Source organism: Leptonychotes weddellii, chromosome 9 (assembly GCF_054177405.1).
Source record: "Leptonychotes weddellii isolate Sample4059 chromosome 9, ASM5417740v2, whole genome shotgun sequence".
Lineage (NCBI taxonomy): Eukaryota > Metazoa > Chordata > Mammalia > Carnivora > Phocidae > Leptonychotes > Leptonychotes weddellii.
The window spans coordinates 27,984,460-27,999,485 of NC_138377.1; the positions used below are offsets into that span (position 1 = coordinate 27,984,460).

The 15,026-nt window shown below is 47.4% G+C and overlaps 1 protein-coding gene across 5 annotated transcripts in view; it reads right to left on the minus strand.

The window, feature by feature from the left end:
• The window catches only part of SMOC1 (SPARC related modular calcium binding 1), a 211,491-nt gene that overhangs the window by 137,267 nt on the left and 59,198 nt on the right, over positions 1-15,026 (minus strand). For 2 of the 5 annotated variants that reach the window (XM_081830332.1, XM_081830331.1), the window contains exon 1: positions 13,056-13,423. The exons of 2 other annotated variants lie outside the window; for them this stretch is intronic. In XM_081830332.1, coding sequence (XP_081686458.1) covers positions 13,056-13,154 — 99 coding nt within the window. In that variant the 5' untranslated portion in view covers positions 13,155-13,423. Of the gene's footprint in view, positions 1-13,055; positions 13,425-15,026 lie in introns of those variants that run through there. One more of the 5 variants, XM_081830330.1, reaches the window with a different exon arrangement.

Sequence of the window (15,026 nt, forward strand, 5' to 3'; positions counted from 1 at the left end):
ACATCTTTCCTCCATTTAAGAGAACATTTTTCCTCCAATAACCTTGATCTGGTTGGGAAAGGGGAGGAATGCGGTTTATCTCACACACACACACACACACACACACACAGGAACTAGTTTTCATTTTAAACAAAAGGTAACAGAACCACAGATTAGAAATCTTCCACATATTGATGGACTCTATAGCTTTAATTCTAAGGAGGAAAGCTAAGGGAAGCAAAACAACTTTGGGTTCTTCTGGGAATCTCTCACATTTTCCCATTACATCCATTATTTGTATGAATGGTTAACATTTACTGAGCATCCTGCCATTATTTCATTTAAGGTCCACAATGACCCAATAAGGTAGATAAAATCTTCCATTTACAGATGAGGGGGTGAAACACAGAGCTTCGTTAATCTGCCCAAGAACACCTAGTGAGAAAGCACTAGAGCTAGGACTCAATGCAGGGCTCTTTGGCTCCAAAGCACTATGCCACGCTGCCTTCTGGATGGGCAAGGAAGCAAACAGTTCATCAGACGGTTATGGCTCCGACCTCTCTCACCACCTAGCAATGATATGGGAGATGCATTTCATTCTCAAGGTAGCTGTAGCTTTCAGGAAAGAAAAGCTAGAAACGGGGAATCAGCAATATTTGGAGCCTAGGCTGTGGGTGCTATCTTTGTCCTAGGCCTCTCCCTGCATGGGGAGAAGGTAGAACAATACACCACCATGAGAGGGTACGTGATCCTCAAAGCCAAGGGGAAGTCAAGAGAGAGAGAAACGATGCATCCAGTCCTCTATTCAGCCCCTGCCTTCAGAACACCTGGGCCAGTGCGGGCCTGGATCTGCCCTCAGGTTTTCTGAAATCACTGCTAGGGAGGCAGGGAGAAAGTGTCCACCTAAGTGTCCCGGACACTTTCAAACCCTCTTCAACAAATACAAAGGGTTTCCACTTCAACCCTCAAATCGGGTATTGATTCTCAAAAAGGCCTCCCAGGAAAATATTGTACCAACCATAAAGCATGCCCCCTGAGCTCCAGACCTTCGCCACTTAACTCTGTGTACGTCTGCGCTGATTGCATTGCTATGAACGAGCATTAAGAGTCTCAACCAGGAATTCATCTCTTTTAGGGACTGAGAAACCAGAACCCTATGAAACAGAAGGTATAAGAACACCAATAGTCAGGTGATAAGGATGGTCAAGATACTACCATGTCCTGAGTTTGGGGCCACATGGAAATTGGTGAATTGGCCAAAGGCAACTCAGAAATACAATCCTCTACTAGAATTCAAGCTTGTCCCTCCCCTTGACAGGACCTCTGCCACATCCCCAAAGTTCTCCAGGGCATCTTTAAATGCGAAAGTCACAAACAGAGTAAGGAGGCAGGGATCTGGGTTCTGGCTGGGTGGACTGGGGACAGGTCTTACCTCATGCATAAAAGCAAGGGGTCCCTGAGACTTCTTCCCACTGTGGGATGAAGCCACCATGCTTATCTCATTTGGGGGGCCTTCTGGAATCATTCTCATTCGGCCTATTTATTCTACCCAGAAAGTATCCAAATTTTTCCTATGTTCCCTTTTTCCTATCATCTCTTAATCTCAGAACATCTGTGCTGATAGTAACCTTGGAGGTGATTTGATCTCCCTTTAATAGAGGAAGGAACTGATCACACAGTAACAGGAGAGCTCCCGCTTTGCTGCGCTGTGACTGACCATCAGTGTCTAGCACACTTCTTACCACACAGCCCACCTCACCATTCTGCTGGTAAAATAATGCTCCAAATCCCAAAATGGACACTGTGCTTGTTGCCCTCATATCCCTTTCACTCCCCCACCTTGTGCAGCCATGCAGTCAGGGAGGAACCACCTGACCCCCAGGCTCCAGAAATAGGTACCCTGTCTCCTACCCTGCCACAGTGACTGCCCTAAGGAATCCAGACCTAAGTTACTCACAGCACGGCACTCTCCTGGCCAAAGGGATTGGTTCAAAGAATGGGCATTTAATCCAGTTTAGATCAATGACCTAAAAGCCAAAGTTTTCTGACCTCAAGTAGGAATGAAGGTTGTCCCTCCTCTGAAAGGGGCTACTTCAAGTCACTTCTCTCTTCTGTATTCTAGAAAGTAAGATGTTGGGATGAGAAGTATGGAATCATTGCAGGAATCCTGCCACCATGAAAAGCTAGGCTTGAAATTAAACGGGTAACACAAAAGGCAGAAGGGAGAAACATAAAGACAATACAAATGGCAGAGGGCAATGTTTTGATGGCATTAATAAGATGCTGAATCCAACCAATCCTGAAGCCCTCCTTGTACCTTCATTGGGTAAACCAGTTCAAAATGTGGTCTTCGTTCTTATGATATAAATTCCCAATGGATGTGTACCTACCAAAGATCATACTCAAAGCTGATCGACAATTATACTTTAAAGGCCTTTTGATTAGCACTAGAGAGTAAAACCAGCTCATGCTCTTACTGCTTCCACGAGAAATCAAGGAGATTCTCCTTCCTAGGCCACCCACCAAGAACTCAGGGCAGGTATCCCTCTCAGAGCTCTGCAGTCACACACAGCCTCCCCGTCAGGAGGCCATTGCTGAGACGAGAACATTGGCAACTAAGCCCCGTTTCTCTGTAGGCAACACCAGAGACAAGAAAGATGGCAATGCCACACAAAACGTAGAAGCCCTTTTCTGTATAACCTGTTAGTTGTTTAAAAATCACTGACAGGGGTGCCTGGGTGGCTCAGCCAGTTAAGTGTCTGCCTTTGGCTCAGGCCATGATCTTGGGGTCCTGGGATCAAGCCCCATGATGGGCTCCCGGCTCAGCGGGGAGTCAGCTTCTCCATTTCCCTCTGCCCCTCCCCTCACTCGTGCTCTCTCATGTGTGCTCTCTCTCTCTCAAATAAATTCTTAAAAAAAAAAAATCATTAACAACTCCTAATAAATTAATGGATCCCCAAATGATGCTAGTTATCACAGATGTTATGTGCCTCCTGGTGCAGACCAACTCCCACGAAATATACTTGCCAAAAAAATATCAAATCTAGGCTCAGTCGATTAAGCGACTGCCTTCAGTTCAGGTCATGATCTCGGGGTCCTGGGATCAAGCCCCACGCTGGGCTCCCTGCTCAGCAGGGACCCTGCTTCTCCTTCTCCCTCTGCCAGCCATTGCCCCTGCTTGTGCTCTCTCTCTCTCTGTCAAATAAATAAATGGAATCTTTAAATATATATATATATATATATAATATATGAAATCTGTATCTGATCAAGGCTCTAGATCCACTTCTCATTTTACAAGAAATATGAAGGATAGAGGAACATGGTACACAATGCTATGGGAATGTAGTCAATAAAATCTAGTGCAGAAAACCCAAGAACAACCTGTTTATTCAAAAATAAATTACAAAGTAAAAAGGAAGTGGAAGGGAAACTCAGAGATTCAGAGATTTAAGATACATATTAACCAATATGTGGACCTTATTTGGATCTTGTTTACAGAAAATACTATATAAACTCCTATCAAACATTAATGGATGTCCATTTAATATTAAATGTGATGTTTCTTCTGCTGCTTGTAAAACTTTAGAAATGTATTCACCTTAATTTCTACAATCTTAGCAGGGCGAGGAGACCTTTCTCACCCTGATACCGAAGATAGAAACCATAATGACATATTAACTACATACAGATATAAAATTTAGTAGATTGAAACCATTGTCTTTTTATAATGAAAGGCATCTGCCAGACATGACAGAAAAACAGATTAATATCCTTAGTATTAAAACAAACAAACAAACAAAAACTCTTCCAAGTCAGCCAGTGAGGCAGAGAAAAAAAATTGCCACACTTGTTTTAAAAATTAGCAAAAAACCTGAACAGATGATTCCTAAAAGAAAAAGAGCTAATGTAGGATTGCCAGATATAATACAAGATACCCAGTTAAATTTGAATTTCAGATGAATAACAAATAATTTTAGATAAACAACAAATAAGTTTTTATTTAGGCCATACTTACACTAAGACATTGTTATTTATCTGAATTCAAATTTCTGTAATTTATATTCTTTTACATTATATTATTCAATTACATCCTTCAAATGTATGTAATTTACAATTTAGGCAATCCTGTATTAGTCTTTTTATTTGCCAACTATGGCAAATAAATCAGTAATGATTTATAAATAATGATCAATAAATTTATCAAATAAATTTATCAATAATGATCAGTAAATTTGAGAAAATGATCAAGCTCATTCCCAATCATGCAGCAAGAGTAAGTACAGTGAGAAGAGCAGAGGCTCAGGAGGGCAGAGAGGAACACCAGCACTGTCAGGGAGACCTGGGAGCACCTGGGCCTGGGCTGGGGGGGAGGCGTGGCCTCAGGGCCTCAGGAGGGCAGGAGGGAGGTGGCCAGCAATGCAAGGAGGCAAGGGGGGCCGTATGTTTGGCTGAATGTCCCTGAACATGTTCTTCTGGGGAAAGGAAAAGTGTGATCAGCAGCACGGAGCAGAGGACCCCTCAAAGAAGCATCACTTTTATTGCTTGCTCTTAAAACTTTGTTGTGATGTATCCAAATGCATTTTTACCTTTTCTGGAAAACTTTATGACCTATTATGTAATGCATACAAAATGGAATTTAAAAATGCATGTACTCACCTCCAGCTTTAAAAACATATAACATTACTGATTCAATGCCAGCCTTCCATGTCCCCTCCAGTGTGTCACTCACCCTCCTACCCTCACACTTAAGTAACCACTAACCTGAGCTTCCGAGTTATCATTGTCCTTAATTTTCTCATGCATTCTTTACATATGTATGCACTCCTAAACAATCTATTGCTTTTGCATGCTTTCAATCTTTATATAAATAGCATAATGTATGTATTCTTGTATGTTTTGCCTTTTTTCACTCAACATTTTGACTATGAAATTGATCCATAATAATGGTTATAGCTTTAGATTAGCTATTTTTGGTGCTGTGTAGTATTCCACTTTTTGTATATACCATAATTCATATTTCTAGTCTCCTGCTGATGGGCTTTTAGCTGGTTTCCAATGTTGTTATTGCTACCAAACAATGCTGCTATGAACATTCTTAAACATGTGTCTTGGCACATATTTAAGCATGTTTCTCTAGGGCATATACCAGAGTGAAAGTAAAAGGTCAATTCTACAAAGTGATCATGCTAATTTATATTCCCACCAGCAGCAATAAGTACATTTTTACACTTATGTCCTGCTAAGGTTAATTGGAAATTCTCCTTTAAAGCAAACTGAGTTCGGGGCACCTGCATGGCTCAGTCAGTTGAGTGGCTGCCTTCTGCTCCGGTCATGATCCCAGGGTCCCTGCATCAGGCTCCCTGCTCCATGGGGAGCCTGCTTCTCCCTCTCCCTGTGCCTGCCGCTCCCCCTGCTTGTGCTCTCTCTCTCTGTCAAATAAATAAATAAAATCTTAAAAAAAAAAGTTTACGCAAATTGAGTTCAAAGCATGCTGAAAATGAGTAGGAGGCCTGGTGCTAATAGTGACTAAACCTAAAAATCAGCCTAACATGAGCACAGGCTGACTGTCAGATGTAGACTGAATCCAAGGGTATCCAGGCTGGATTGAGACAGGTTTGGGACTTTTTTTTTAAATCAGTCATGTTTTAATCTTTATTATTGTCCTCTAAGATTAAAAAAGCTCATCATAAACAAAATTAGTCTAATAAATACTAAAACACATCTCATAGAAGTGGAATATCCCCATGATAATTAACCATTAACCACATGACTTATAATCCACCCAATTTTTCTATACATAAACCAACTTTTTTTGTTTTGCTCAAACAGGTTCATATATTCTGATTTGCAGGGGGGTTTTTTTACTGTTCAATATATCTTTATAAGGAAAGCATCTACATTTATCGAAAATTCTATTGTTCAATGAACATTTACTAAGCACCTGTTCTTGGGCAGGATAGAGTCTATAAAGAAAATTAAATAACTCCACCATTAAGAGACTCCCACTCTGAAAGGAAAGAAAATAAGAGATGTAGGTCATTATAATGGCCCCATTTATCAATCACCTTCTATGAGCCAGGCACTACATTCGACCCTTAATGAATGTGGTAAGCAGAACAACGCCCCCCCCTCAAAGATGCCCATATCCTAATCCTAATAATGCTATGTTACATGGCAAGGAGGAGTCAGGATTGCTAATCAGCTAACCATAAGATAAGGAGAACATCTGGACTCTCCAGAGGGCCCAATGTAATCAATCACATGAGTCCTTAAGTGGGGGGAGGAGGAGGGAAGCAGGAGAGTCGGAACCAGAGAGATGGCAGCATGAAAAATCCTTGACCAGCTATTGCTGGATTTGAAGGTGGAACGGGACTACCAACCAGGGAATACAGGCAGTTTCTAGAAGCTGGAAAAGGCAATAAAATGGATTCTCCCCTACAGCCTCCAGAAAGGAGGTGCAGAGAGAACTCTGCTTGGGGCCAGCCTGGGAGGACTGTGTGGAGCCATTCAAATGATGGGCAGAATTCTGACAGACAGAGACTGGAAGGAAAAGAGAGGTTAGGAAATGTGATGTGGTTCGGTACGGCCACAATCTGGGGCGTGTGGTGGTATCGGGCAGGAGGCAGGGCGGGGCGCAACGGCTAGACACCCATGCTCTCCAGCATGATAGCCACTAGCCATATGTGGCTATTAATATTAACTTTTAAATTAATTGAAATCAAATAAATTGAAAATTCAGTTCCTCAGTTGTGCTAACCACGTTTAAATCTTCGACAGCCACGTGTGTCTAATATTGGACGGTGCCGATATAGAACATTACCATCCCCGCATAAAGGTCCAGCGGACAAAGCTGCAGACAAAGGGAAGTCACTGTGTTCAAGCTGGTCAGCGGCTCTGTGCACCCGAGGGAGCAAGGGGCAGTCTGTCGGCTCTCACAACACTCTCCACTTCACCCTCGTACTTACGATCTACTTTTATGTCCTCTCCCCAGCTTGCAGAGTTCTCCAAGAACACATACACAATAAACTCCACCAAAAATACTTAAAACTCCCAGCACTGTCCTAGAGACGCTTATCTAGTCCTAAAAATGAACTATTCTGGGAAGTGGATACAGTTTTTCCCCACTGTCAATACTTTAAAGAAAAAAAAGAAGAAGAAGAACATTCAGCCCTTATCTGAGTCAGATAGATCCATGCTGCCCTGTGAAATGACTTTTAAAGAGGAAGGGCAGAGCCTCACATTTGCAGAGTATTTGTCAGGTTTCAAAGCATCCGCCGCACTGTCTCCTGGAACCTCAGTCAGGACTGTCCTCCTCCCTGGGTGGGGGGTGGGGGGAGAGGCCTGTCCTGAAGCTCGAGCTTTCCTGAGCAGCCCTTCCCCGCTCGGCAGAGGCTGCCCCACCCTGGCTCCAAAAAAAGGAGGCTGAAATCAATGTCTGGGAAGTACACAGGGCTCCACACCTAACAAGCTTAGATTTCTGCCAAAGGTAAGATTATTTTGTGATCTAGCATTTGAGTTTAGAATGATGTCAGATGCAAAGGGAAATCCAATGAATTGCTATAATGACCCATGTTGCTTTGGGGTCTTTATGGGGTTGTTGGGAATGTTCTTGGAGATCCAATTCTCTTATCCCCTCGGTGACTCTAGATGAGTGCAGAGCACATATGTACAATGCTAACCCTGTTTGGCAGGCCTCGCAAACAGCTCCGATCGATTTCTCATCCGCAACTCAACCCTTGTCCTCTCCCAAACAGCTCTGCGGTGACAAACGAGGAAGGAGGGGGCCTCCTCGTGGACATCGCCCCCCCCCTCAAACCGCCAGCAATGCCAGGAACTTGGCTGCTTAAACAATAGGTCTCTATGTGGTCGGGAGAGAAAGGGTGCCCTGTACCTGCTAAGGAAGGCCATGCTCCCTTCCCCCAGGCCCTGCCAGGGGGGTGAGGGAGGCCAGAATGAAGAGAGGCATCAAACCAGAAACACTCCCTTCCCCCTCCCCCACCCCCTGAACTGGCAAGTAAGGCTTCTGACCCAAGCATCAGCTAATGAACTTTTCTACTCTGCAGGGCTGGGTACTCAGATGTACAGGGTTGATCCCCCTGAGCAAGGGAGAGGGAAGACTGCTCACTGCCGACTCAGCCTTACAAATGAGCCCTTTGGCCAGCTGATGTAGATATCTAATGCCAGGGCCTGGGCCTGCCCTGTGACTAGCCGGCCAAGAACTGAAACAAAAGCCAATAATCACTCCCCAACGTGGTATTTTAGGTAGGGCCACATGCACATCTAGAAGACGGGGAGCAGAAGGAGGCAAGACAGGAGTCCCTGCTCTAGGAACTTTTGTTTGTCTGACCGTGTGGTGCCAAGAATTGAATTAATCATAAACTTTGGTTCATGACACTCAACATTGGTCTATGCAGGGCCCACTTCCATTTTTCATTTAATCAACCACTAATCTTTACTAATGGACAAATACCTTCAAACCCACCCTTCCCTCCCGCAAAAGGTAAAGTATTGACACTAACTTACACTAACCATATGGTTTACCCCACCATGTGGTTCCACCCGTCTGCTCCCCCATAACTTCACCCTAAATCCTGTGTCCAGCATTACCTTGCTTTTCTTTTCATAGAGCATTATTGTAGCTATATGTATTCCTAGAAGATATTTTCTTTAATTTTAGCTCTTTTTAAGTTTATAAGATGACATGCTCCATCTTTTGGTGTATTTCTTTTACTTAATATCATATTACCAAGATTCATCCATATATTTGCATGTCACTGTTGCTCATTTGTTTTGCCTGTGTATAATCCTCTACTATGTGAATACATCAACTAATCTGCCCTCCAACTAGTGGGCCTTTGAGCTTTTTCCAGGCTTAGAGTATTACAAACATGGTTGCATCGGTCTCCTTCTGGACATGAGTTTCTCTTGGGCATATGTACTTAGGACTGGAATTGCTGGGCCATTAGAGTGTGAATTTCAACTTTGGGAGATAATGAGAAAATATCAAAGTGTTTTCCATTTGATAGCATTTCCTACAGTTTCTAAGATGATTATTTCATCTTCCTGTCCTTCTCAATTTTGTGCCTTTAAATTTCACATGTCACTTCTATCAAAATGTTTAAACCAAGTTTTTTGCCTAACACCTGAGTAGCATTTCAGATAAATACCCCAGGTGGAAAAGAAGGGTCTTGTTATTACCCAGCACACAGGTAATAAGAAGGGTGTCTACACAGACTCAAGGACCCACCCCAGTCCAGACACTGAGGCAGACTAGTCAAAAAGGAAGGGTACTGTCTAGAAGCTGTTTCACACCTGTTCCCCATCCCAGTTTGCTTGCTCTGTCTCTCCTCCCCCAAACCTCCTACAACCACCACACATACTAATTTTTAAACAAAGAACAAAAGCCTATAAATGGGGGGGAACATTATTTGTGAAGTAACCAATTTCAGGTTTAAATGGGAGCAAGGGGTCTAGCTTGGACATCACTACAGAGTCTGATCCGTTTCAGTAAACAGTTACAGAATGCTTTGCAGTGTGACCCAGCACACTGACAAATAAGACCTCTATTCTGCCCTCACGGGGGTGTGAGTTTGTTCATTTCACAAGACAGGGCTGTGCGTGATGTCCAAGGGGGCAAGTTAGTGCTGAGAAGGTGGAGATGCTGGCCTGATCTCGAAATGCTCATTATAGAAAGATCAGCAAAAGTTAGAAGGTAAGTAAACCAGATACAGGAGTTGGTCAAAGGAGAGAGTGACCAATTCTCCCCAAAAGCGTGTTTTGCAGGAAAGTTCCTGGGGAGTGGTGCAGGAGCTGGGTTTTGAAGGGCAAAGCACGCCAGCGAGAGGAGAAAGAACCAATAAAGAATAGACATAAAACAAGAAACCAAATTCCTTACTCAGACTTCTTGACCTTCCCATTTTCTCCTATTTTCAAACTTCTTAAATCTATTTCCAGCCTCCAGTCGTGCTAAAGCACTAAGAAAGTGGAACCCGTGGAATGCTGTTAAACATGCATTGTCTGCATTAATTTATTTTTTTCTGCAAACAACAACAAAGTCCATCCCCACCAGGCACCTGGCCCTGTGCTGAGCTCTGGGGATGCACCAGTAAGGAAGATGGGCCCCATTCCCGCCGTCACCCAGCTCCTGGGCTTCCACGGCAGACAGAGGATTAGACAAAGACAGGCAGTTGACTTGGCCTGACCATCAGCCAGACTCCATCAGCCTGGGAGAGCCCCTCCCCCACCCCATCCTCCCCTGAAACATTTTCAGTAAATTGTACAGGATTAAAGAAATGGCTGCCTCCTCGGTAATTAAAAGGATCCTGACCGCGTCCCAGGTAGCCAAGTGGCTGCTCAGAACTCGGAGACCAAAAAATCAGGTGCTTCCTACATAATAGCCTCCAATCTGATACTTGATAGCTGTTGGTTTCCAGAGTCAAACAGATGTCAGGAATTTTATGAAGGCAGGAAGCAAATAAGGGAGCGAGGATTGGGGTCTAGGCCTCGGGGGAGCTCAATTAGTGAGCCAGATAAAGTTAAACCAAAAGGGCATGCTCTCGGTTTCCTAGAAAGTCAGCTGGAAAAGATGCCAATCCTTAAGCCTCTGTCACTCAGAAGATTAACAGAAGAGACCCAGGGGTGCCCGAGGGGATCCTGCGACAAGCCAGATGTTTCTGCTCCTCCTCTGACACTGCCACTGGCAACCAGAGCCACACACCTCAGGCCACCAAGAAGCCACAGAGGAGCGCTGGAGTCTTTGGGGATAGGCTGAAACTCAAAGACATCACCCTTTAGCGATTCAGACACCAAAAAGTAGTATCAACGCTTTCTTACAGCCTCCCCTGATGCATCCGGGATCGGTATTGTCTCATCGAGGAACGGCACCACCGGTGGGATGAGCACTCCCTGCAGCAGCTTGGGAGCACAGAGAGCGCACCACCTGTAAATCCATATAAACTGGGATTTGACTCCCAGAGCTACATAGGCACCATGAGTGTTTCAAGCAAGCCAGCTAGCTTCCCTGAGTCTCACTTGCAAAATGGCACTAAAAAGACCCCCTCCTTGTTCTTCTAAGCATAAGCGATCGTGGAAATTGCCCAGCCCCTGGGTTCCTGAAAAGCAGCTCTTCTTGTCATCTATAAATGCACCCAAGTAACCACACGCTCAAGACAACAGCTTTCCCTGGGTACTTTTAAACACGTGTGTGTGTGTGTGTGTAAGAAAGAGAGAGAGAGAATGCAGCTGGGATCCACACAAGCCTATTTACAGTTCCTGTTTTATTTCATCACGTCTATCAAATGATTAAACCAAATAAGCTGGAGGGAAACCTAACCAATGTCCCTATTTTTCCCTGAAGCCCCTAGCATTCCCCTAAAAGTTGCTTCCTCCAATTTCAGGAGGCAGAGAAGGAAAGCCATATGGCTTGAGATGCTAGACATGCCCAGCAGCAAACGAGCCCCCCACCATTTGTCTCCGGGCCTCTCGTGTGGGCGGGTATCCAGATTTCAGTCGGGGTGCTCTGGTCTGCGTCTCTGTCTTGACTGTTCCTAATTATTGGAGGGAACGCTGTGGCTCTCCTGACCTCGGAGTTTAAGAGCTGCGAGTCCTAATATCAAACCAAGCAGCTTCATTTAAAAGGCATCCTCATCTGCATCCATAAAAGTCCCTCCCGGAGCCCACACTTGCCCCAGCTTCGGGAACGCCTGCTGTCGAGGATTTACGACACGCCCTGGATCTAATCTGCGGCACCTTAACTGCTGCTGTGGCACATCTGGTCATAAAAGCGAGGGCCGGCACAACACGGGGACAAACACTTTTCTTTCCTAAGTGGCTGCAAATCTGATCTCACAGTGATAGCTGGGCTCCCACGTCAGCAGCCAGCATCTGGGCAGTCATGAAGGCTGGCCAACCTTTGCAAGGCTTTTCCTCCACACACGACAGCTATAAAGAGGATTCTCATATAGCAAGAGCTGCGAATAAAGAACCTGCAGTCTGAACAGGTGGTAAGGGGGGTAGGCCCGGAGATATCCAGGAAAGCCCCCAGGGCTTAAGGAGCCAACCTTGTTTTCACAAAGATTCCAGCTGCAGCACACGGACTCTCAGGCAGCCAGTTGAGGCAAGCAGCTATCCCGAGAGACTGCCCTGACATAAGCTGATTCTTGGCCAGAGATCCTCTGGATTAAGTTTGGTCAAATGAGCCACCAGGTGGTTTAATAGCACATTTTTTAAGGCAGCGGAATCCTTCATTTAGACCAATTGGGATGGGAAGAGCAATCATCTAGAGCAGAGATGAGCACAATGCCTTCAGTTCCAGGAGATTTTTACAATGCTCTGGACAGCCTGTCCTGTGCACACAATTGGCACGTTTCATATCGTTCAGAAACTCCAATCAGACCAAGGTTCAACAAGTAGTTCAACCCCCCAGCCCCAAAGTCAGGGAGAAGAGACTCTTGAACACTGCTCAGCTCCTCTCCACAGCCCCCACCTCCACCCCTCCTCTGGGGCTGTGCCCAGCAGGAGAGAGCATTAAAATTATCTGCTGTGGGTTTTACGAGCAGCGATCGCTTTTTAAAACAACAACAACACAAGGTCCTTGTGTGGCTCTCGGGTAACCTAAAACTCTGGAGGCAGAGCTGGCCCCACCCCCCACCCCCCGCCGCCTGCCAAGAACGCCCGGCGCTCCGGGACCCGGACCCGGCGCAGTGTGAGACCACAGGGCAGCCCACTCGAGCGGAGAGCGAGCCTTTTAAAAGCGGACGCTGGAGGCACCCGCTCGGAGCAAAATAGCCTGGGAGAAGAGACGGGGAAAGAAAACCCAACAGTGACAGTTCGGGGTGGGGGTTGGGGGGGAGGTGGGAGGCAGAGTCGGCGCTGCAAGAAAGGATGGGGGTGGGGGTAGAACGGGAGAAATTGTTATTCGCCCAGAAGCCCGCGGGGACCCGGTGGTAGATGCGGGGGGGGTAGGGGGGAGCCCCGAGGTCTGACACCTCCCTTCTCCCTCCCCCCGCTCCGAGGGATGTGGGCAGGCGACCTCAGTCTCCCTCCGCAGGTGGGCGCGCGGCCGTGGGCGCACTTACCCTAGGGCCCGTGGTGCGGTGGCCGCGAGCTAGGGACAGCTGCACCAACACGAGCAGCAAGTGGGGCGTGAGCAGGCGGGCGCAGCGCGCGGGCAGCATGGTGCCAGCCGGGCCGGGCAGCCGGCTGCGGGCCGGGGGGCGCGGATTCCGCGGGACGCACGGCCGCGCCTGCCTTCCTGCCTTCCTTCCCTCGGGGGGCCCTCGCGGCGGCGGGCGGCGGGGCGGCGGGGGTGGCGGGGCTGAGCTCAGAGCGCGCGGTCATGAACCGCCAGGGAGGGGAGCTGGAGCGCGAGCGTGTGCTCTGCGCGCGGCGTTCGCTCGCTCCACTCGGCCGGGCCGCGGCGGCAGCAGGTTGGACGCCAGAGCCCGGGCCATGGGAATTCCCGTTATAAACCCCCGGGAGGGGCGGGGCGGAGCCGGGCGGCCCTGATTGACGGGCCGAGGGGCCCGTAGCAGCCGACCCTCTGGCAGGTGAAAGCCAATCGGAGAGCGGACGGAGGGGCGGCTCGCGGTCAAGCCCACTGAGGAGCGACACCCGCTTGCTCAGCCTGAGTGGGCTCCGGGAGAGACTGGAAGAGGAACTTTCTCTCGGCCCTTCTGTCTGAGGAAGCCTCGAAGAGCTCCAGCAGCCCTAACTCCCGGAATGCCCACCCGGCTAAAGACCATGCCCTAAGCATGTGTAATTTTCAACATAAGTCCGCGAGTTGTCCCAACAAGTCCAGCAAAATAAGCAGGAAAAATACTTGCAGCCCCATTTTTCTGAAGAGGATACTAGGGCTCAAAGGAGTTAAGAAATCTGCTTTCCCGCCGCATCGACACCAAAAACAACTGAGAAAGTGACCTGCAAAGGGCAGGCTGTGACTGGCGTTGGGAGTGGGGAGTGGATGCATTCACTTCTTTCAAAGAAGCTTCCAGGGGGTGACAACCCAAGTCCTACAGCATTTCCTCCAGGAGAAGTGCCGAGGAGATAAGGTGAAGCACGTGCTAGGCATCTGCCCGCTGGGAAGGGCCCCTGTGGGTATGGGAGAGTGCCCACCTGGAACCCTGCATCCCGGCTCCCTGCCTTGGACTGGAGGGCCAAGGGGCAGCCACTCTGTGGCCTAGGAGTTCTGGGAGAGGAGGTCAGAGGGGACCTGGTCTCCTATTGGGGGAGTGGAAGGAAAGTATTGAAGGGGAGGGCTAGTCTGTGGGTGCAAAGACCCCACAGCTGGGTCAGATTGGGGAGAGGGAACCTCTCCTGGGTGCCCAACCCACTTGGAGATGATAGCACAACAAAAGGTCCAGCCGGATGTTGGAGGGCTCTGCCCAGGATGGTCTCCAAAGGGCCATCTTGGGAATGGTCACATCTGCATCACACCAGCTCCTGGGCCAGAGCGAGATGATCCATTGCATTCAACCCAAGAGACCCATGGTTTCTCTTTTGATGTGGACTACAACCCTTAGTGTTTACTTCCATTGGTACGGACCACTCACTTCACAAGGAGGGAATTCTTTCTCCAACCAGACTGGAAGCAGCACCACCAGTGCTTAATTCCTCCCCCCGTCTGTGCCTGAGAGGTCCTATCAAAGGTTAGCTCTGCTCCCTTATGCCTTCTCTTCTGGACTGTGTGAACATGCTTCCCACCCAACTCCTGCATTCAGCTTTGCCCACACCCCTTGGCTGCCCCATCCAGCCTCCACCCTACATCCTTCTAAAGAGCAAACCTGAATGTACTGCTCCCTACTTAATAGACTTAAACTCTCCCCGGTGCCCTCGGATAAGACAGCCCAGACTGGATGCTGGAACAATAACAAAGTACTTGTGGTTCTCCAAACAAAAACAAAGGACATCTCTAAGGGAACTGCCTCTCTTCCTCTGCCGAAAAGTAACACAGTGGTCAGACTGCTTTCTGCAGCTAGACAGGATGGGTTCAAATCCTGGGTCTGCCACCTAGTGGCATAACCTTGCACAAGTCACTTTACTTGTCGGGG